Source organism: Phoca vitulina, unplaced genomic scaffold, assembly GCF_004348235.1.
Source record: "Phoca vitulina isolate PV1807 unplaced genomic scaffold, GSC_HSeal_1.0 scaffold22, whole genome shotgun sequence".
Classification (NCBI taxonomy): domain Eukaryota; kingdom Metazoa; phylum Chordata; class Mammalia; order Carnivora; family Phocidae; genus Phoca; species Phoca vitulina.
The window spans coordinates 1,689,036-1,711,260 of NW_022589725.1; the positions used below are offsets into that span (position 1 = coordinate 1,689,036).

Sequence of the window (22,225 nt, forward strand, 5' to 3'; positions counted from 1 at the left end):
TCTGAGCACGCCTCCCAAAATAGCGCCCGGCGCCCGCTAGCCTGTCCCGTGGCCGGGAGATGGATGCCGTCTCCGACCGCGTGGACTTGGGTGCGGCCTGTAGATCCGCGCACCCCGAGCCCCCTCCCACCCGCTTCCACCAGGTGCACGGTGCCAACATCCGCGTGGACCCCTCCGGGACGCGGGCCACACGCGTGGAGAGTTTCGCTCACGGCGTATGCTTCAGTCGCGAGCCGCTGGCCCCGGGCCAGGTATTCCTGGTCGAGATCGAGGAGAAAGAGCTGGGCTGGTGCGGGCACCTGCGCCTCGGCCTGACCGCGCTGGACCCCGCCACTCTGGCTGCCGTGCCCGAGTTTTCGCTGCCCGACCTGGTCAGCCTCGGCCACACCTGGGTCTTCGCCATCACGCGCCATCACAACCGCGTGCCCCGGGAGGACCGCCCGGAGGCAGAGGCATTGGCCCCTAGCCGCCCCCCAGCTCTCCTGGTGGAACCGTATCTGTGCATTGAGCAGTTTCGCATTCCCCGCGACCGCCTAGTGGGTCGCAGCCGGCCCGGGCTCTACAGCCACCTCTTGGATCAGCTGTATGAGCTGAACGTGCTGCCTCCGACCGCGCGCCGCAGCCGCCTGGGCGTTCTTTTCTGCCCGCGCCCGGACGGCACGGCCGACATGCACATCGTCATCAACGGCGAGGACATGGGCCCCAGCGCCCGGGGGCTGCCAGCAGCCCGGCCCCTCTACGCAGTGGTGGACGTGTTTGCCTCCACCAAGAGCGTGCGCCTGGTCCAGCTCGAGTATGGCTGTAGGTATCCCACCCCCTGAGCAGCGACCCCTCCTGGCCCAGTGCGGGGACAGGAACTTGCTAGGATTCCCAAACCAGCTAGCAAGGCTTTGGTCTGTCCAGCATTAGTTTAGAAGTTGGGGAATCTGACTTCAAATTCTGCCTCTGCTTGGGATCTTGGACAAGTCAGTCCCTGGCTCTGGGCCTCCGATTCGCCATCTCAGCTGTGATCCATTAGGTTGCTTTGCCAGTATCTTCTGTATTAACCTAGGGCAGGGATTCTAAACTGTTACACCCGGGCTGCTTTGAAAATTGTGTGCTCTTTTATCAGACAAATGCTCCTAGATTTGGGCATACCAGTTTAAAGGCATCATAGGCTTCAGATTGAGAGTGTCTTATTCGTGAGATCTGGTCCTTTATTGCCCCCTTAAACCCTTTATTTATACCTCTGATCATTTTATGAATTCAGTGAACTAGAACCCACTCTTGTGTCAGACCTGTGCTGGAGGATGGGCGTGCACAGGTGAATCAGGCAGTTGCCTGTACCCCGGCAGCTGCTAAGGGAGGGTTAAAATAGAAATAGGGCTGCTGCATTGTGGAGGTTTCGAAAGAGGTGCTTATGTCAACCACATGAACAGCCCTGTGACACAGGCTGGACCTGGAGAGCAGAAGGGACTTGCCCAAGTTAATGACAAAGGGAGAACCAGGACCTAGATCTTCTGGGTCTCAGCCTCAGAACCCCCCTCCAGTTCAGTTTGCCTTTGACAGCCTTCTCTCCACAGTGCCATCCCTGCAGACTCTGTGCCGCCTAGTCATCCAGAAGAGCGTGGTACACCGGTTGGCCATTGATGGGCTCCACCTGCCGAAAGGACTTAAGGATTTCTGCAAGTACGAGTAAAGGCCTGCAGCCGCCCTGAAACAGGGCCACGGGAGCGTGGCCTGGCCCTGGAGCTGTGGCTGGTCTGAAGCTGGCCATACTGCTGCCAGCCAGGCCTGGAAATAAACACAGCCGATGCTGACACCGATCATTGGAGGGTCTCCTTGCCCTGGAAGTCCGTGAGGGGCACTTCTTCTAGAATCGCTGTGGGTTAGCAGGTCAGAGCAAGACAGGGCATTCTATTTTTATTTATTTATTTTTAAGATTTTATTTATTTGAGAGACAGAGTGAGCGAAAGAGAGAGAGCACAGGAGCAGGGGCAGAAGGAGGGAGAAGCAGCCTCTCCTACAGAGCAGGGAGCCCGATGCGGGGCTTTATCCCAGGACCCGGGGATCATGACCTGAGCCAAAGGCACTTAACCGACTGAGCCACCCGGGTGCCCCTAGACAGAGCATTATGGACATCACCTAGACCATTGGTTCCTAGCCTGGCTACTCATTAGCATTATGTGGGATAAACTAAAGAGCTGATGCCCCAAACACCATCTCCAGAGATTCCCATTCCATTTGTTGGAGGATTAGGCCTAGACGTTGTTCTTTTGTAGAAGCTCAGCCAGGATTGAGGAGGATTCCCCTAGAATAGAGGTCTTGACTTTGGCATATATTATAACCACTTGAGGAACTTTGAAAAATACTGCTAACTGGGTCTGACCCAGGGATTCTGATTTAATTGGTCTGGGACGAGGCTGGGCATCAGGATTTCTAAGCGCTCCCCAGAGAATTTAATGTGCATCCCAGCATGAGACCCAGTGCCCTGGACCAACGATTTCATTTTCCAGATGGGAAAACGAAGCCTAGAGGTGGCAATGTATTCCAAAGTCACACAGCAAAGGAATGAGTGCAGAGAACTCCTCTCATACTGCAGAGCACAAAGCACTCATCTCTTTATTTCTATCTCTGATCCTTTGCTTCCATTACAGATAATCTCATTTAATCCTCACAACTTCTGGTGAGGGAGTGGGTAGTCATTACTTCCACCTTACAGAGGGGAGTATCAAGGAACAAAATTGTCCAAGTGACTTGCCCAAGGTAGAGGTAAGAACCTAGGATGTCCAGTTCCTGGTCCAGCACTCTTTTAACCCCATGCCATTGTCATATACAGGTTCTAGAATGAACAGGTCAGTGCTGTGAGGTGGGCTCCAGGTGTAAAGAGGAGGGACTATGAGGTGACATTCTAGAATCGTGGAAAGAGTAGGACAGGAGGCAGACGACTGTTCCCTCACAAATGGGGGCTTTGGGGCAGCCATGTCCTATTTCACGTCTCCACAAACTCATCAAGGTCTTCTGCCTTCCAGCCAAGGTGAGAGAGGGACTCCTGGAACTGGAGGGGGTACCATAACTTTCCCTGAGAACTTGTTTCCTGGCTCTGGGGAAGTGGAGGTTCTGCTGGACATTTTTGGGCTGGCCCTGGAGTCAATTCTCTGAAGAAAGCCATTCCAAAAGTCCTTGCCAGTAGCTACCTGCTAACTCACTCATTGATTCAACAAACACTTCTCTAGTACTTACTCGGTGTTGGGGACTGGGGGTGTGCATACGAGTAAAACACCTAGTTCCCAACCACTAGACAGCCTTATTGGGCTGGGCTTAATTGCTCCTTTTCCAGTGCTCTTGCTCCTATGCCCTGCCCCTCAGGGCCTCCTGAAAGACACCAAGAATAACATTCCATCTCATTCCTGTCTCTACAGGTGGGGCTGTTTCTCCAGGCTCATCCCTTGGCCTCTATAGTCCTATAGAGCCAGTGGTGGTGGCCTCTAGTGGACTAGGCCCACTGAGCCAGAAAGCTGAGCAGGTGGCACCTGTTGCCCAGGCCTGGGGCCTGGCCCTGGCAGTGCCGGAAGCCAAGGGCTGCCCTGGGGGGACTAGCTGGGAGACACTGCAGCGGAAGGAGTATGGCCGATACAACCACAAATTCCCCCACGCAAGACAGCCGGAGAGTTTGGGCTGGGAGGATGGCTGCTCCAGAAGCAGAGCTCCCCACCTGGGTGGCCCCGGCACGCCCGGGCCCCTGCTGTTGTGTGGGCTGTCACCAGGGCTTCTACCGACGTCCTCTGAGGCAGGGGGGAAGGAGGCCGGCTCCCAGCCTGACATCTGCATCCTCACCCTGGCCATGATGATCGCTGGCATCCCCACTGTGCCTGTCCCAGGCCTGCGGGAAGAGGACCTGATCCGGGCGGCTCAAGCTTTCATGATGGCGCATCCGGAGCCAGAGGGGGCCATGGAGGGGGCGCGGTGGGAGCAGGCACGTGCCCACACAGCCTCTGGGCAAGCGCCCCTAATGAGATCCAGGAGAGGCCAGCCTCCTGGCTCCTGCTTGTAGCTGGATGAAATAGCACCAGACACATAGGGTGGCTTCTCTGTATGGTTTTTGGGCAGATAGAATTGGGAGTGCCTGTGACATGGATGGGGATAAGGGGGTTCTTTGAGCCACTCTGGTCAATACAAGTCTTTCATCAGGGCCTAGACCCCAGGAAGTTTCTCCAGACACCACTAAGTTAGGAGATGGTGTAATGAAAATTACCTGAGGTAGGGGCCCGGCTTGGAGTGGAGGCCTCTTTTGTATTGTTTTGGGATTCGATCAAGATGTCTGGTACAAAGTCCTAGGCAATGTGAATTTTTCCCCTTGCCTTACATTTCCCAGCCAGCTGAGGGCAAGTGATGAGACCAAGAACAAGGAAGGAAAATGAACAGTTATTTGAGCACCCACTGGTCACGGGCCCATTACATGCATCCTTTAATCTTAGCAATGCTGTGAGGATCTCCTTTTTTATAGATGAACACATTGAGCCTTTTGAGGGGTGACTTGCCTGATGTCCCAGAGCTAGTAAAAGCTACAGTCAGGCCTCAAAAATCAGGCAGAGAAAGAACTGGGATTTGCATGTAGTGTCAGATTCCAAAGTCTATTCTTTCCACGATATTTGCTCTGCTGCCTTCTAGAAGACAAGACAAGTGCTGGAATAGGCAACATTGACTTTAATGACCTTCAGGTGGGGGCCAGGGGACAAAGGCTGGGATCCACCTCCTCTCCTCTGTGGGTCAGGTGAGTCATCTAATGACTGGGGAAGCTGTTACCAAACCCCTGTCCTTGATCTCCACCCAGTCTTATCCTAGAGCAGGGCCACCTGTTTCTAAGGCCCTGGAGCTAAGAATGGTTTTTAAGCTTTTGAAGAGGCTGCCAAACAAAAGCAAACCAAGAACATACAACAGAGACTGTGGCCAGCAAAGTCTAAAATATTTACTGCCGAGCCCTTTACAGAAAAGGTTTGCTGACTCCTGTCTTAGGAACTAGACACATTTTAGGTAACAGGCTACGGTAGAATAGAAGGCCCTTGTCCTTTCCTGGAAGGCAGGCCCACGGAAGTGTAAAAGTGTGAGTGTGTGTTTGTGTAGGGGTGGATGTGAGTGTGTACACGTACATGCGCATCTCTGGGCACGGAGGGTTAATCAGAGTTGGACCTGCTCATAAGGGCCGATCCAGCTGTCGGCCAGCTCCCGCAGGGTGTTGTACCTCCGTTCGAACTCCTCCTGGCTGCAGTGCTGCAAAAGCTGACCCACCTCCTCGGTGAGGAGAGCCACAGCCAAGTGCTTATCCAGCGTCTCACTCCACTTGCTGCCCAGGATGTTGTCTAGACCGGCGGCACAGCCTGCCGTCCACCGGGCCGGCAGCATGTCGGGCTGGAGCACCTGGTGGCGGGCACTGAGCATGGCCAGGACGTGGCGGCAGGGCAGGCGGAAGGCCTGGTGAAAGTAGCAGCTGCAGCTGGTAGGGGGCTGGGGCTGCACCCGATGGGTGTCCTCCAGGATCTGGATGTTCACCTTCTCCGAGCCGGAGCCGATGAGGTGCACAGATTTCTGGACCACAGCGAGCTCACCCAGACAGAGCTGGGCGGCCGGCCCCGTGCAGATGGCATTGAGGGAGCGCTGGATGCGGGCTTCTACCAGCTGCTCCGCTTTGGGGCTTTCGGGGCTGACGTCTAAGGGGGTGCGACTGTTCTGGGGACTCAGGCCCAGGCTGAAGCTTGCCTCGTCTCCCGCGTTCTGCTGCATGTATCGGAGCAGAGAGGCCATGCCTTGTTCCACACATGGGGTGGTGCCGAAGAGCTGGCTGAGGACGCGGGTGGTGATCTCCAGGCCCTGGAAGTAGCGGCTGCTCTCAGCTCGGCTTCTCCAGCGGTGGGCCAGCCAGATGCGGTCATTGAGCAGCCAGTGTGAGTGGAGCTCGGGCAGCTGGGCCGGAGGGATGCAGCTGCTCAGGAGTGTATAGAGCTTCCTCAGGTTGCCAGCCGTGGCCGAGCACATTGTGCTCTGCAGCGAAGTGAGGAGCACCCTCTCCACAGGCTGTTCAAGGGACAGCTGATAGAACTTGCCCTGGAGGAACTTACAGATGTGAAAGGCTGAGAGCAGGACCTCGGCTGCGGGGAACTCCATCGCAAGGGTGGGCAGCGGGAGGAAGTGGGGATCCACCAGGATGGTACAGACTCTCTCCCATGCTGGGTTAAACTTCTTGAACACCTGGAACATCTGGGCCAGGCCCTCAGCATCCTCCTTGGCAGGAATGGCGAAGTACACTGCCCGGGCAAGATGACCCTCCAGCTGCACCCGAGGTCCATCTACCAGGAAGGTATATAGCACCTTGCCTACTGGGTTATAGGTCCGGTGGATAAATAAGATCTCAGGGAAATGGGCAAAGACACCTTGCATAAAGCAGCTTTGGTAGTTGACGGTATCTAACTGAGCAGTCTCGCTAACCTGATACAGCAGCATAGGTGGGTTTGGGTCCTCAATCAGGAGCTCATTCAGCATTGTCAGGGCCATGGGGGAGATGGGAGATGTCTAGATGCCAAGGTCAAAATACTTTCTCTGCCAGGAGACTCTCAGGATCTCAAGCTCCAACTAAGCTGAAGCTTGAGGCTGGAATGTAGTTCCCTGATCTTGTTCCAAAGATGGGCCTATGGAGAGGAATAGAATTTTAAGGAGACAGTAGGGGCTTGGCTCCTCGATTATTCATCCAGACAATATTGCTGACTATGTATCAGCACTGTTCTGGGGGAGATACATGATAAACATGTAAACAGATATAACAGGCAAACACCACAGAACTGGGTAACAGAGAGTAAGTTGGGGGAGGGAGAGAGATTTAGCTAAGGTGGCCAGGGAAGCTCCCTCTGGGTCGGGAGAGAGGATGACGTTGGAGCTGAGACCTAACTGATAAACTGGCCATGGAAAGATTCAGTTCCCAGAGATTTAACCGGGTGGGAAGGCTAGAGCTGCATATGGTCTCCCAGCCCCCACCTTAAATAGCATTTTAAATATTTGTCTAGCACTTTATATTTACAGATTACCACTTGGCATCCATTCTTCCATTTGGTCCGAGTATATATAAGAGAACTGTAATTGCCCCCCAAATTGTATGATTCTGGGCAAGTCAGCGACTCCCTCTGAGCCTCACGCCCTTGAACCACGCACAAGGGCTATCAAATGTGCATGGCTTCTCCTGCCTCTCCATAAATCCCTCTATTAACTGCAGTACTCTGGTTAAAAGTTTCCTCTATTTGGCCCCAAACCGGGTTACTGTTCCCATTTTACAGATGAGAAACTGAGGTTCAAAGGGGTTAAATGACTTGCCCACCATTACTCCGTAAGTGGCTGGAAGCTGAGTCTTTGGCTCGGGATCCTGACTGCTTTCCACAGTACCTGAGGTCCAAACACCAGAGAGGGGACGCAGCCTCTGACCTCTGACCTCTAACCCGGGTGGGAGGCTGTAGATGTCAGACGTTCCCATTCGGATTACGGCCGGAGCCAGAAGAGAAGTCAACCTCCCACCCCTTTGGGAGCTGTGTCATGGCTGACCGCGGTCGTCAATCGCCTCACACCTCCACCCCTTCAGAAATCACTCACCCACTGCCTCGCTCCGTCGCCATTTCTCCCTACTTGACCCTGCCTCTGACTCTGACTGACCTCTAGGCTCACCAACCGCGGGACCAGCTTCGTCGTGACTCGGGCCAATGGCCGGAAGAGTTCGCGTTCGGTTTTAGGGGCCTAGACCAATCGTAGCCCGGCGATTTGTGGGCGGGTGCTGTTCCTAGGGTTACGAGGGGCTCGGCTGGCGGTGACCAATGAAAGCCCGAGGACACTAGCATCCAGGCGAGCCTGAGCCCTGAGGCTGGAACTCCGAAGCCCCGCGCCTGGGGAGAAGGCTCTGGAAGGGCGTGTTACTGTGGAAACTCCTCAGAGGCCGAAAATGAAAAGGAAAATAAATGGCAGTGCTTTATGGATTTTTCTTTCTTTTCTGATCAAATTCCAAAGCCCCGGGTGGGTGTGTGTGGGGGTGGGGTGGGGGTGGGGGTGGGTCGGGTAGGAAAGGATGCCTATGTGGTTGTACTGTGTCTTCCGCCTGATGCGGAAACTGAGGCCCAGGTCTCAGATTCTGACTTCTCCATCCGGGGTCAGGGGCCCAGCGCTTAGAGTTGAGGAAATCCAGATGATCTTGTGAGAGCTGAACCTTGTGTTGCCCAGCCCCAGCCCCTCCAGTGTTTTACATAAGAAAGAGATCCAGAATGGCGCTGTGACTTGAGGTCATGGCAGACTAGTGCAGGAGCCAAGACTGACTGCCACCTTTGACCTTGGTTCCCCTGAAGATGACATCTGGGAAAGCTGGGTAGCTCCCAGGTTTTAGGTGATTAAGATTACAAACTAGCAACAACAGAAGTCCATGTTGGGGCTTAGAACTGGAAGGAAAATGTTGTTTATATAAACCTAGAGGATAAATTGGGATTAGAACAGGCCAACACTTATCTTTACAGATGAGAAGCCAGGGGTCAAAGAAATTAGAAACTTGCCCACAGTCCCCCCAGCAAATACAGGCAATGGAGTCTAGGGTTCAGGTTCCCCCCGCCCCACAGCTATTTGGCCTCCTCCTGTTAGAATTTTAGGCAGCCTGAAATCAGTGTTGAAGCCTTGGTTGGTAGGAAGAGGATGAAGTTGGTGGTGGACTGCTAAGTCTTTGAATTTAAGGCAGCAGGAGCTTAACTCACAACCCCCATTAGATTCCTTCCCTGTGCAAGCAGCACACAGTTCCCCTGCTTATTTATTAAAAACACACAACCTTTATTTACTATGAAAAAAAATAAGTACAAATAACAGAATCTTCGTAAAGAGCAGCAACAGCCAAGGTCACCCTCCGTCCCTTCCTCCCCGAAAACAGGTCCTTTTACCAGGTATATTTTGTCTCACCCTATCCTGGGGCAGGAGTTCATCTCTCTAATGGGAGTAAGATCTGATCTCAGGAATCAGGGCAGAAAGAGGGGTGACCTTTCAGCATGGAGATAACTTTGGCCTTGACAATGAAGGAGGCTCCCAAGGAATGACAAAGGTAGGGCAGAAAAGGAGGTGGATTCAAAGGACCTGTCACCCAGTGGGGTTCCTCCTCCCCCCCGTTGTAACAATCTTCCTAGCCCTACCTAGGAAGACCCTGGTGAGAATGCGGGCCCCTAGCATGTCCCGCCCGCCTTGAGCTCTCAGACTTCCAAGGACAGGCGCCTGTGGTCCAATGTGCCAGTGCAAGTGCTTCAATCATGAATCGTGGCTCCGGTGGGAGGGAGTCCCTCCCCTTCCTCTGGCTTTCCCCAGAGGAAAGGGAGGCGGCCCACATCCTTGAAGTCCTCTGGCTGCTGACTGGGCTCAGGCGGCTGGCAGGGGTCTGCCCAGATGTCCACAATCTTGCGCAGGGTGGAACAGCGCTCCTCTAGCTCTGGCCCCTCGCTCTGCATGAGCAGGTTTGCTAGCTCCCTGCTTAGGTCCTGAATCATGTCACTCCGTCCTTGCCTCCCAGGCTGGCCTGTGTTTGGGACTATGACGGGGTCCCGGAGCTCCCCACTGGGCCCGAGGAGGTGCTGGTACCTCTTCTGCCACCGGCGGCACACCATGGCTTCTCCCACGGGCTTCTGGCTGGTGTGCAGCAGGGCCAAAATGTGCCGGCATGGCAGGTGGTACCACCGTTGAAAGGAACAGCTGCAGCTACAGCCATCTTTGCTCACCTGGTGAGAATCCTCCAGTAGCTGAATGTCCACTGAGGAGCCAGCCACGTCCACCAGGTGGGTGGAGTTCTGTGCCACCTCCCACTCGTTATGGCATAGCTTATAGGCCAGTTGGGAGCCACTGTTGTGCAAGGCGTCTAGCATGCCGCCCTGGGAGATGCCGCCCTGGGAGGGCCGCACCTGTGGCTGCTGCCGCAGCTGCCCCCGCTGCGGGCCTGGCTTGGTCTCTTCCACGGGGAGCCTGGTGAGGCTCCCCCCACAGACTCCAAACGCCTTCTTGGGCTTTGGTGGCATGCTGGCTGGCCGGGCTCTTTTTAACTTGGGAGGAGCTGTGGGCAAGTTCCTCAAGCCTTTGGTATTAAAGAAGTCTATATAATCCACAAAGCGGAGGATGCAGTCCAGCAGACACTGCTGTTCCCGGAAGAGGCTGGACACCTTGCTGGTGACCACGTCTAGGCTGTCCATGTACGTGTTACACGCGTGCAGGCCTTTCCTCACATGCATGTACCAGAGCAGTTCACAGGAGAACCAGTGGGCCTGCAGGAAGCCGAAGAGCTGCTCATCTAGTAAGGCTTGGGACATCTGACAGAGATTTTGCAGGCTGGCATCAGAAGTGACGAACACAGCCTCCCGGAGGGCTTCCTTCATGAGCCTTTTAAAGGATGGATTTGCTGAACTCCGATGCAACTTCTTCTCCAGGAGCCGGGTGGTGTGGTAGATGGAGAGGAGGATGCGTGCAGCAGGGAAGATCTCCTGCAGGATGGCTCGATGAGGGAAGGACGGGTCCACAAACACCACCTTGACCTTGGGCCAATCTGAGTTGAACTCCGTGAAGATACTCAGCATCTTGGCCACGGAGGTAGCTGTCTCAGCCTGAAGCACGGCAAAGTGTACCACGCGACCCTCTCGTTCCTTGTTCTCCACCAAGAAAGCATAAAGGATGTGGCCCTGGGCGTTCTCCACCCGGTGCAGCAAGAGATTCTCTGGGAAGCGGATGAACAGATCGCTCATCTTGCTGCTCTGGAAGCTGAGCCGGTCCAGGTCTTGGCTGTTGCCCACGCTGAGAGAGGCCATGGAACCCTCATCCACCTTAAGAAAGTTCTTCATCACTTTTGCTATCTTGGCCAGGTCAGAAGGAGTGATGCCCTCCTGCTCTGGCTTTGAGGGTGCTTGGACCTTATCTAAGCAAAATGATGGTTCAACGGGGCACTTCTCGGCCAGGTCAAGGTCTTTCTTGACCGCGGGCTGTGCGGGCTGGGATTTCTGCAGGCACACTGTCTTTTGAGATTTGCCAGTGGTGTCTCCTCTAGGACTTGCAGTTTTGGAGTCAACATGGATATGCTGGGTGTTGAGTTCACTGATAAACAGTCTATCCAGTTTCTCATTGTACCGCAGAAGCAAGTACGCTGGGCACATGTCCGCCTCTGAGGTTCTCTTCCTGTTTGACTGAGTCCGAATGCAGACAAATTTCACCTGCACATATCTAGGGAAGGTAGAGGTGACAGTGAGAAAGGTACTGCCCGCCCCTTTCTCTTATAAGACAAGACCCCGTAGGGATACAGTGGCTGATAGGTGTCCCAGAGATCACGAGGCAGTGTAGGATGTAGGGAAGGAAGCCTGACATTCACGCTCCAATCCCAAAGTGTTCAGCTCTTTTGTCAAGACCCTGTCCAACTAACACTGCATTAATTTTCATCGTCCGCAGTTCTAAGCCCCGCTCCTTTCCCTTTCATTCACCCTCTGTGGCCCATCTGTAGCTCCCAGTGATTCAGTGTAAGGCAAGCCACGAGGGAAAACAGACAAGAGGCAGCAGCAGAGGGCCAGCTGGTTCCTCACTGTTTAAAGTGTCCCCTTTATTCCTGCCTTTTGGGAACTACTGCTTTTGCCTCCTCCTCCTCCAGACAGCAACGGTACAAGTGGCCCTCTCTCACAGGAAACATCTCTATTCATCTTTTATTTCAACAAAAATGTCCAAATCCGGGGCGCCTGGGTGGCTCAGTCGTTAAGCGTCTGCCTTCAGCTCAGGTCATGGTCTCAGGGTCCTGGGATCGAGCCCCACATCGGGCTCCCTGCTCAGAGGAAAGCCTGCTTCTCCCTCTCCCACTCCCCCTGCTTGTGTTCCCTCTCTCGCTGTGTCTCTCTCTGTCAAATAAATAAATAAAATCTTTAAAAAAAAAAAAAAATGTCCAAATCCTAAGAGAGTCTGAGAACCCCTGGGTCAGATGATTTCAGGTCCCTGTCAGCTTTGCCATTCTAGACTGAAAGTGATGATTCAAAGGAGAGGGGTAATTAAATTAAATATCTGCTCTTTTCCTATCCCCATTCAACCCATGCTTCGAGGCCAAATCAGGTCCCACCTTCTCCAGGAAGGCTTTGTGGATGTCTTCAACCCACAGCAACTGCTCCCTTCTCTGAACTCATAGCATTTATTTAACACAAAAGGCTTAAAAGCTTTTCTGGGTGGCAGTATACCTAGTGGTTAAACAGTGGAGATGCTGGAGGCGGACGGCCTGGATATGAATCAGGGCTCCACCACTCAGAAGCTCTTTGACCTTGGGCAAGTCACTCTACCCCTCTGTGTGCATTATTAAGACTGTTATGAGCATTAGGGGCGCCTGGCTGGCTCAGTTGGTAGAGCGTGCAACTCTTGATCTTGGTGTTGCAAGTTCAAGCCCCACGTTGGGTGTAGAGATTAGTTAAAAATAAAAAAAAAATTTAAAAGATTTTATTTATTCATTTGAAAGAGAGAGAGATCACAGAGGGAGAGGGAGAAGGAGAAGCAGACTCCCCCCTGAGCAGGGAGCCCGACATGGGACTCGATCCCAGGACCCGGAGATCATGACCTGAGCCAAAGGCAGACGCTCAACCAACTGAGCCACCCAGGTGCCCCAAAAAATAAAATCTTAAAGAAAAAAAAAAAAAGATGGTTATGGGGATTAAAGAAGCCTCAGACATAATATTTAGCCCAGAGCCTGGTTCAGCCTTTTATTTATGCTAAATAGAAGCCTGCTACTGTTACTTCAGCTCCTATGCCTTGTGACGTTCTCTCGTTCTCTCCGGTGTTTATAAAGTACTTTAACAATTGGATGGGGCTGTCATCAAGTGGCAAGACTGAGTTATTTCTCAGTGTATTCCAAGCATCTAACACAATGCTATTCTTTCAGCAGATGTTTATCAAAGATGTTCCAATGAATGACGCATAGACCATGGGTGGGACGGGTCACACCCCTGCCTCCTCAGGGAGTGTCCTAGCAATCAGGAGAGGGGGAAAAATCTCAGCCCCTGGCATGACGTGACACAGCCTGGGCACCTCACTAACCCTTTCCCAAACACTCTAATCTAGCTGGTCCTGTCTGCCCACCCTGTGGGGTAAGCTTAGAAAAACAGGCTAGGTCAGGCCTGCAGTAACAGGGTGGAGTGGCCCAGGGCTGAAAATGCCTGCACCCACTGTGTGCACAGGGCTGGGGCGGCAACACCATCCCTAGCTCAGGGCCAGGAAGGGGCTGGCGCAGCCCAGTAGTAGGCAAGGCCAGTCAGTGGTGACCGAGGTGTGGCCTCTGCCTATCTCATCAGCCTCCTTTCCCACCCCCTCACCATCTTATTTTTTGTGCCCTAGAAAGACAAACTGTCTACAACTTCCTGTATTCACTATGCTGTGTCTCACCTCTCTGCCTTTGCTCGTGTTTGTCTCTCTCTGGAATGCCCTTCCCACCTACCTTCATCTCAAAGCTTACTCCTCCTTCAGGACTACATGCAACCATCAACATCATTTTTAGGAAGCCTTCCCCAAGTCCATAGACTGGGCCCTACCCTTTTGCCGGCTCAACATCTTAGCAGAGCCCTAGCTCATCACATTAGATTGACTTCACGTGCTCTTAGTGCATGTTTGTTAGGTTAGTCTAAAAAAAGAAGCGAATGCTAACCATAAAGGTCTTTCAAACCTTTCCTGGTGCCATTAATGACCGATTGTACCTCCGAGGGTGGAAACCTTGGCATTCTTTTTAATTCCTCCTTTTCCACATCTATACCCAATAGGTTACCCAATAGTTTACATTCTTTCCTACCACTACTACATGTATTAAGGTATTATATGCCAGGCTATATTAAGCCCCTAACACGCACCATTTTATATTAGGAAAGGGGTTCTATTATCCTCATTTTACAGATGGGGAAACAGGCTTAAAAATGTCCTTAAGGGTAAGAATCTGGGATTTGAACTAAGCCTGCTCGGCTACAGGCTGTGTAGTTAACCCTTATACTGCCTGTCTGCTTTCAAAATCTCTCTCCTTTCTTGGAATACTCATTCTTACCCTCAGCACACTAGTCAGGTTCAATAACTTCCTTAAAGATCTCTAAACACTGGGGTGCCTAGGTGGCTCAGTCGGTTGGGCGTCTGCCTTTGGCTCAGGTCATGATCCTGGAGTCCCAGGATTGAGCCCCACATCGGGCTCCCTGCTCAGTGGGGAGTCTGCTTCTCCCTCTGCCCCTCACCCTGCTTGTGCTCTCTCTCTCTCAAAAATAAATGAAATCTTAAAAAAAGAAAAAGATCTCTAAACATAATGTCCTTGTTGGCATCATGCATTTCAAACATCATGGGTACTAGGTTGAAGCCTGTTTTTTCCCTGCTTTGTTTAATCTTTTTTATTGAGATATAACCTACATATAGTAAAGTATGCAAATCTTTTGTTAAGAACTTGAGTACTGCAGTTATTTTAATCTGTACTTAGTTGTCTCACGGCTTAATGCATTGACGCCCTGGAAGACAGGCACAAGGTTTCACACCTTTCTGAATCTCCCTTACTGCTTATATCTGAGACCGCTCAACCAGTATCTGGAGGAAGGGAGTCAGCCAGCCTTGCTTCCCATCCACTTTGTAGGTGTCTGTATTCCCTACTGGACAGTGCTGCCAGTGTGCCCCCAGTGCCCAGTCCCACAGCTAGCACACAGCAGGTGCTCAAACCATGCGGACCAAATGAATGTTAAATGATTGACTGCGGAGCACAGGAAGTTCTCCTTGTAGAACATGAGAAGTATACTAGGAAGACCACTGGGAGAGTTCCATGAGAACGCTTGGCTTCTGGTCCTAGCACTATTCCTTTTCCTAACTATGACTTCGAAAAGTCCTTCGTTTAATTTCAAACATTTACCAAGTCCTGTTATGTACTGAACACTCTACTAGTGGCTTACAGGGCTACACAGACTCATTAGATGTCTCCACTCACTAAGTCTATGTGAGCAGAGAGAGGCTCACACAGGCAGCCAGTGAAATACTGAGTGAATAATTCAAGAGAGGTACAAGCGGGGCGCCTGGGTGGCTCAGTCATTAAGCGTCTGCCTTTGGCTCAGGTCATGATCCCGGGGTCCTGGGATCGAGCCCCGCATTGGGCTCCCTGCTCCGTGGGAAGCCTGCTTCTCCCTCCTCCACTCCCCCTGCTTGTGCTCCCTCTTTTGCTGTGTCTGTCAAATAAATAAATAAACAAAATCTTTAAAAAAAAGAAAAAAAGAGAGGTACAAGCAATATACTTAGAACTGAACAAGGAGTGATTTACTCTCTGGGGCCTGGCACAAATTAACTAAGGCTTCTGATTAATTTTACATAAGATTTGTGTCCTTGTGTGTAAATCACACCTTCAGCAATGAATAGGATTTTTATAGGTGGAGTAAAGTCATTTTAGACAATATAACTTAAGTTAGGAACAAGACTTCCGAGTCAGAAGATCTGAGTTTAAGTTTTAGCTCTACCACGTATTAGCTGTGTGAACCTGGACAAGTCATTTCACTTCCTCTAAGTCTCCCAAATCCTCATCTGTAAATACGGGAATAACAAGAGTACTGGTCTATGAAAAGTCAGTACCTCATTCAAAACCAACCAGACCCACTAAAAGTGAATTCATTTAAAAAGTTGTGACTGGATCTGTAGGTTACTAACTCAACAGCCCTTAGCCCCTTCTTCCTTCCTAACAGAAAGCCAACTTAATTTGGGTTGCCATTCCTCCCCCACATAGCTAAGTACTTCAGAGCTAGTCTAAGCCAATTAAGGTAATCTCATTAGGAACGGGCATGGATACTGGCCCAATTCTGGAGAAAGAAACATGATAGGAAATCTGCAGGAAACCAAGGAAGACTGTTCCCTTTGGACATGACCCCTGCATTTGTGCCATGTGGGGAGCCTTCCTGCAGGCAAAGCTGAGACCTGAGGATGGCAGAATGGAAAGAAACAAAAAGCCTGGGCCATGGAAACAGTCACCTTCAAATGTCCCCTCTGGGCTTCTAAGAAATAAGCCATTTTTGAATCAGAGTTTTCAGTTAATTGCAGCCAAAATATTATATTCAGGGGCTCCTGACTGGCTCAGTTGGAAGAGCATGCGACTCTTGATCTCAGGGTCATGCCGGCTGCTCCCCCTGCTTGTGCTGTCTCTGACAAATAAAATCTTTAAAAAAATATATTTAACAAAATGTAGGTTATAATGGCAGCATATACCAATTTTTTTTTTTTTAAGATTTTATCTATTTATTTGACAGAGAGAGACACAGCGAGAGAGGGAACACAAGCAGGGGGAGTGGGAGAGGGAGAAGCAGGCTTCCCGCCGAGCAGGGAGCTTGATGCGGGGCTCGATCCCAGGACCCTGGGATCATGACCTGAGTCGAAGGCAGATGCTTAACAACTGAGTCACCCAGGCGCCCCAGCATATACCAATTCTTAAAATAATCAAAGCATGACTTATAGTGTCAACTGTTGGTTTTTTTTTTTTCCTGGTGCATTTCCCCCAAACACTATGATGCTTTATTTACTGTCTCACTTTTACAATATGGAAAGGTCAGTTTTATGGAAACATTCCTGGGCTTTATCAGGTTCCCCAAGGGTCTAATTTAATTCTTTGCTATGCATATCCTTTGTCAAATTCCTATCACATCATCAGCCTTGTTGATTTCCCTTCTTCCCTTGTTCATGGGTGTCGGGCTGACGTGATGGAAGGAATTCGCAATCATTACTTTCAGAGACTTCACTAAGTCCTACAACTCTTGGGAGATGTGTAATTTCAGTTTGCAATTAGTTTTCTTTCCATTATGTTATCCTGATGTTTACCACATCTGTTGATTAGCCAGAAGCTGAGTGCCAAAGATGCTAATGGGACTGGTAGGGATAAGCAGGAAATTATTTAGTAGTGACTAATTTTATTAGTGGCTGCTTTATTAGCAAGATTTTTGTGTGACATCTGCTTTCCTACTGGGCCTTGTGACTATGGACACATGGAAAATGAAAACTCAGATAATAAGGGCCTAGTTCAAAGAGTGTGATGAGGATTAAATGAAACAATGCCTGTAAAGTTCTTAGTAGAGTGTCTGGAATGCGGTCCAAAAATATGTTCCGAAAAAGGTAGGTATTTAACTGAACAGCAATGGAAAGAGACAGGAGACTACTCCATGGACTATTCGAAGAATATCAATCCCCAAAAGACATACCAAAAAGAAAAACACAACAGCCATATATAAAAATGACAGGGGAGGGGTGCCTGGGTGGCTCAGTTGGTTAAGCAACTGCCTTTGGCTCAGGTCATGATCCTGGAGTCCTGGGATCGAGCCCCGCATCGGGCTCCCTGCTCAACGGGGAGTCTGCTTCTCCCTCTGACCCTCCCCCCTCTCATGCTTTATCTCATTCTCTCTCTCTCAAATAAATAAATAAAATCTTTAAAAAAAAAAAAAGAGGCTTCGAGGGGCGGTTCCTGTAGTGTTCCGGAGCCGCAGAGCGCTAGGCGCCGACTACCTCTGCTCATCTTTTCCCTCGCTGCCACCCGGTTCCTGGGATCAGCCGACGGCATGGGTTTTGGAGACCTGAAAAGCCCCGCCGGTCTCCAGGTGCTCAACGACTACCTAGCGGACAAGAGCTACATCGAGGGGTATGTGCCGTCACAAGCAGACGTGGCAGTGTTTGAAGCAGTCTCCGGCCCCCCACCTGCCGACTTGTATCATGCCCTCCGTTGGTATAATCACATCAAGTCTTACGAAAAGGAGAAGGCCAGCCTTCCAGGAGTGAAGAAAGCTTTGGGCAAGTATGGCCCTGCTAATGTGGAAGACACCACAGGAAGTGGAGCTACAGATAGTAAAGATGATGATGACATTGATCTCTTTGGATCTGATGATGAGGAGGAAAGTGAAGAAGCGAAGAGGCTAAGAGAGGAACGCCTTGCACAGTATGAGTCAAAGAAAGCCAAAAAACCTGCACTTGTGGCCAAGTCTTCCATATTACTAGATGTGAAACCTTGGGACGATGAGACAGATATGGCAAAACTAGAGGAGTGTGTCCGAAGCATTCAGGCAGACGGTTTGGTCTGGGGCTCTTCTAAACTAGTTCCAGTGGGATATGGAATTAAAAAACTTCAAATACAGGGCGCCTGGGTGGCTCAGTTGGTTAAGCGACTGCCTTCGGCTCAGGTCATGATCCTGGAGTCCCTGGATCGAGTCCCGCATCGGGCTCCCTGCTCAGCAGGGAGCCTGCTTCTCCCTCTGACCCTCCCCCCTCTCATGTGCTCTCTCTCTCTCATTCTCTCTGTCTCAAATAAATAAATAAAATCTTTAAAAAAAAAAAAAAAAACTTCAAATACAGTGTGTAGTGGAAGATGATAAAGTTGGAACAGATATGCTGGAGGAGCGGATTACTGCTTTTGAGGACTATGTGCAGTCCATGGATGTGGCTGCTTTTAATAAGATCTAATATCTACATCATAGATCATTGCCCTTAAATAAAAGCTTAAAAGACAAAAATAAATAAATAAATAAATAAATAAATAAATAAATAAAGAGGGGAAACTGGGTATAAAAATCATAGACTCTTCCAGCAGAATGGGACTTTTGGTCACTTAGTGATTGATTCCCACAGCACATTTGCCTCTCAAAGTACTGAGTCCAAGTACCACTTTCTAACATGTACTAGTTAACAACTTCGGTGAGTACTTACAGAGCACCACGTTTCTGCTCCTACATGCATTTTGTTATTTACTCTTTTCCACATCCACCTCATTTTACAGAGGACAAAACGGCCATAGAAATTAAGTCTTGCCCAAACTCTAGGGTAAAGCCCATCTTTCTGACTCCTGAGCTCTCCCTTTTAACCACTGATGGGGTTCAGGGCAGACTGCCCCAGAATTTGCCACTTTGGCATGTGGATTATTTTGAGCTGAAAAACAATCAAGATCCAACAGACTCAAGAAGAGCTCTTCCCCTCTCCCTTAACCATCTAACGTAATTTAGACAGGGAGCCCGTAAAGTACTTTGAGTTGGCCCCCACAGAGTGTGTTCAAATTCGAACTGACTTGCAATTTTTAAAAAGTGGAGATACTGACCCAAAGCCGGGATTTCTGACTTCTGCCCCCAATTCTGGCAACACCGGCTCTTCATTTTCACCTGGTGGCCATTAGCTGGAGTTGATTAGATAGGGCCTGCTCTCCATTTCGCCCCAGTCACACCTCTGTGGTCCCTGCTACAAAGACCTGGTATCTGTTATTATTTCATTATTCCTTACTTTCTTACACTGGGCTGTTTCACCTGAGCCCTGAAGACAATGGAGTTGTCAACCCTTATCTTAGCCTCTCAGCCAGTTTTCTCAGCTGCCAAAAGGGAAAAATAGCATTTATCTATAATTCTCAATACAGCCTTGCGGGGTAAAGCATGCACACTACAGAGAAGGATGCCTGGGGCATGGGAAGTGTTTGAAAAAACGGCTGTTAATCTCAGAAGCTCAAGAACCGTGTACAAAATGAACGAATGAATGCACAAACTAACCAACAACTGAACGCGTTAACTGCTTTGTCAAGAGAACACTGACGAAGGAAATCATCGCGAAGGCGTTTTTACCTATTTGTGAAGACAGTAATTTGTATGAGGGATACTGAAGGTGCTCAAAGAATGGGGCAAACTGCAGTTATTCCGGGAATTCCGGGAAAGCTGTAATGGAGTGAATGAGTGAAGGGGAAGTGGGTGGTCAAAAAGCGATACCTGTGAGGGTTTTGCTCTTTTCACCAGGGACAGGACAGGTGCTTAGAGCCTGTTGAATGCTCGAGACCAGGGCCCATCTGCACTCCCTCTCCCTCCTCCTCCAGGCCTCCCTCCAGGGGACAGACAGTCCGGCCTCCTCCCCACCCTCCTGCCCCGCCCTTACAGGATGTCCTCGCGGATGGAGGTGCCATGGTTGAGGTTGTGGAAGCGGACGGAGACGCAGTCCCTGAGAATGAAGGAGCACCTGTTCTCCTTTTTGTAGGCGCTGAAGCACTCCTTGAAATCCTCGTAGGTCTTGAAGCAGCTGCCCAGCTCCATGGCCGCCCCCTGAGCCCACACCAGGGGCTGGTCCCAAGATCAACACCAGGGTTCAGAGGTCATACTCTGAGGGTCTACAGGCTGGCGTGTGTCCAGTATGCCTTAAGGGTCGGCCCCAACTGAGTGGCCTTAGCTTAGGAGTACCCCTATGGCTGAGCGAGATATATGGGTCTGGGGGCGTCTTTACTCTCCGACAGAGGGGAAGAAAAAAAATTACACTCATTCCTTATTACTTAGTCCCAGGTTCCGCCCCCTCACAGTCACACCCAATCACACACGGGATTCTCAGACTGGCACTCATTTTCTCCAATCGCCAGAGAAAGATAGGCAGCCTCTCGCGAAGACTGACAGGAGAACCGGCCAATCATAACTTGGATCCCGCTTTCTCAGGGTTGGCAGGGGATTTCCGGTTACTGGAGCAAGCTGCCGGAAGACGCTCCGCGCTCAGTGCCGGTCTCCTCGTGTCGGTCCGGCGCAGTGTCGTGGCCGGCAGCAAGTGAACCGTATGTCGTCCCGGCGGGCTCCAGAGGACGAGCAGGGCGGCGGCGATCCCCCCGGGGACCTCCGCAGCGTCCTGGTTACCAGCGTGCTCAACCTTGAGCCGCTAGACGAGGATCTGTTCAGGTAGCCGGCCGCATCTGGCTCGCACCCCACCCCCCCCCCCCATTGGGACAGAGGCTTCTGATCTCGACTGCCGGCACCGCGTTGCCCCCTGCTGATAGCACCCTGGACGAGGATGGGCTCTGCGCGGGATGCAGGCTCTGACGCGATTGGGAGAGAACTTGTCCCCGACAGACCTGCCCTCGCTGCCCTAGCTTCCTCCCTCTGTGCGCCAGGTCTGCTCAGCCCCGCCACTAGGAGGTCCTAGCAATCTGGGCAAATAAAGTGGTGGCCTGAGATAGCCTTCTCAGCAGCCTCCCTTGAGGAGTCCTGTCCTTGGGGGAGCCAGCCCAGAAAGGGTGGTGACTTGTCTAAGTGCACGCAGCTGATCAGGTTTAAAACTTATAAGCAGCTCCTTGCATATTCACTGTCTTTTTCCTCTTACAGACCTCCTTCCCTCCACCACTTGGATCTAGTAGCTCATTGCACTTTCTGAGGCCTGAGCCAGTTTCCTTCCAGATACCACTTAAATGCTCTCGGTAGCTAGGGATTTAATAGTTTTGTTCTTCATGGTTCCTACTGGCTTTTCAGAAGCAATCTTAGGTGTTAACTTCCCTTCCCCCTGCTTAATGAATTACAAATAACTTCCTGGAGGGCTACCTTGGAATGCATTATATTACAAAATGCTAACCTAGGGCTGGACTGGGCTGGGCTCAGTGGTAGGAAGCTGGAGTTTCACCTCTGGGGCCTTAGTTTCCTCATCTGTGCACTGAAGGGTTAGACTTGAAGCCTCAGGGCTCTTAAGAGTTCTAGATCTAGTTCTTGGAAGACCTGGACTGTCCCAAGTTGAGAGGTGTAAGTGGCAGGCCTTAATGCGGTCTGCCCCCAGCTCTTGGGGTTCATCTTGGTCCCCTAACGGCCTTGAGAGGCTTCTGCCTTATCCTGGAATACTGCAGTGGAAGAAACACTGGACTTGGGGGCAAAAGACGGAGATACTGCTCAGGATTGACAATATTTGAGTTGTGTCACCTTGCTCAAGTCACTTCCCCTCTCTGATTCCTGTTCTCTTTGTGTAAAATAAGGGGATTGGTTCCTTATCTTTAACTGAAGCCCACAGAAGGGTTGGGCAGTCTTGAAGGCCCTGAAGTTACCTGTATGCTGTATGCAGAGTAAAGGTATTTGCCTAGGAGAAGGGTCCATGGCTTTCACCAGATTTCACAAGGATCCTGGAGAGCTCCTGCCCTGTAGGCTCAGTGATGGTTGCAGGATTTGGCCCTGTGTTCAGCCCGAGTATTTCCTGCTTTCCTGTTTCCCCACAGAGGAAGACATTACTGGGTACCTACAAGCCAGCGGCTGTTTGGGGGTCAGATTGTGGGCCAGGCCCTGGTGGCTGCAGCCAAGTCTGTGAGCGAAGACGTCCATGTGCACTCCCTGCACTGCTACTTTGTACGGGCAGGTAAACTACCCCCTCCTTATCCCCAGCCCAACCCTAATGACCCAGCAGCCACTTCTTCCTGCACCCCGGGGGCGGGGGGGGGGGGGGGGGGGGGGGGGGGGGGGGGGGT

At 51.2% G+C, this 22,225-nt stretch overlaps 6 protein-coding genes across 9 annotated transcripts in view; 4 read left to right on the plus strand and 2 right to left on the minus strand.

Moving 5' to 3' along the window:
- The first annotated feature begins 47 nt into the window (after positions 1–47).
- Positions 48–1,796, plus strand: NEURL2 (neuralized E3 ubiquitin protein ligase 2). The gene is made up of 2 exons (XM_032419874.1): positions 48–801; positions 1,563–1,796. The coding sequence occupies exons 1-2, from the start codon at positions 60–62 to the stop codon at positions 1,676–1,678; spliced, it is 858 nt and encodes a 285-aa protein (XP_032275765.1). The 5' UTR covers positions 48–59; the 3' UTR covers positions 1,679–1,796.
- Positions 1,797–2,044: 248 nt separating this feature from the next.
- On the plus strand, positions 2,045–4,808 carry SPATA25 (spermatogenesis associated 25). The gene is made up of 2 exons (XM_032419735.1): positions 2,045–3,016; positions 3,402–4,808. Exons 1-2 carry the CDS (start codon positions 2,962–2,964, stop codon positions 4,031–4,033), a joined length of 687 nt encoding a protein of 228 aa, XP_032275626.1. The 5' UTR covers positions 2,045–2,961; the 3' UTR covers positions 4,034–4,808.
- Positions 4,809–4,924: 116 nt separating this feature from the next.
- ZSWIM1 (zinc finger SWIM-type containing 1) lies at positions 4,925–7,971 on the minus strand. 3 transcript variants are annotated; one of them, XM_032419729.1, is made up of 2 exons: positions 7,612–7,971; positions 4,925–6,662 (listed from the first exon to the last, which is right to left on the minus strand). In XM_032419729.1, the coding sequence occupies exon 2, from the start codon at positions 6,526–6,528 to the stop codon at positions 5,158–5,160; it is 1,371 nt and encodes a 456-aa protein (XP_032275620.1). In that variant the 5' UTR covers positions 6,529–6,662; positions 7,612–7,971; the 3' UTR covers positions 4,925–5,157. The 3 variants fall into 3 exon arrangements, with proteins under 3 accessions (XP_032275620.1, XP_032275622.1, XP_032275621.1); XM_032419731.1 differs by having other exon boundaries at positions 7,408–7,971; XM_032419730.1 differs by having other exon boundaries at positions 7,343–7,971.
- An 854-nt stretch (positions 7,972–8,825) lies between these two features.
- ZSWIM3 (zinc finger SWIM-type containing 3) lies at positions 8,826–20,271 on the minus strand. The gene is made up of 2 exons (XM_032419728.1): positions 19,906–20,271; positions 8,826–11,232 (listed from the first exon to the last, which is right to left on the minus strand). The coding sequence occupies exons 1-2, from the start codon at positions 20,058–20,060 to the stop codon at positions 9,282–9,284; spliced, it is 2,106 nt and encodes a 701-aa protein (XP_032275619.1). The 5' UTR covers positions 20,061–20,271; the 3' UTR covers positions 8,826–9,281.
- LOC116641788 (elongation factor 1-beta) lies at positions 17,463–18,504 on the plus strand. Of its 2 annotated transcripts, none has more exons than XM_032419733.1 (2): positions 17,463–18,131; positions 18,349–18,504. In XM_032419733.1, the coding sequence occupies exons 1-2, from the start codon at positions 17,568–17,570 to the stop codon at positions 18,460–18,462; spliced, it is 678 nt and encodes a 225-aa protein (XP_032275624.1). In that variant the 5' UTR covers positions 17,463–17,567; the 3' UTR covers positions 18,463–18,504. The 2 variants fall into 2 exon arrangements, with proteins under 2 accessions (XP_032275624.1, XP_032275625.1); XM_032419734.1 differs by having other exon boundaries at positions 17,463–18,125; positions 18,343–18,504.
- Positions 20,272–20,480: 209 nt separating the features above from the next.
- ACOT8 (acyl-CoA thioesterase 8) overlaps positions 20,481–22,225 on the plus strand; it is a 12,051-nt gene continuing 10,306 nt past the window's right edge. Inside the window, exons 1-2 of the mRNA XM_032419720.1 lie at positions 20,481–20,684; positions 21,980–22,116. Of these exons, the coding sequence (XP_032275611.1) occupies positions 20,566–20,684; positions 21,980–22,116 (256 nt within the window). The 5' untranslated portion in view covers positions 20,481–20,565. The remainder of the gene's footprint in view (positions 20,685–21,979; positions 22,117–22,225) is intronic.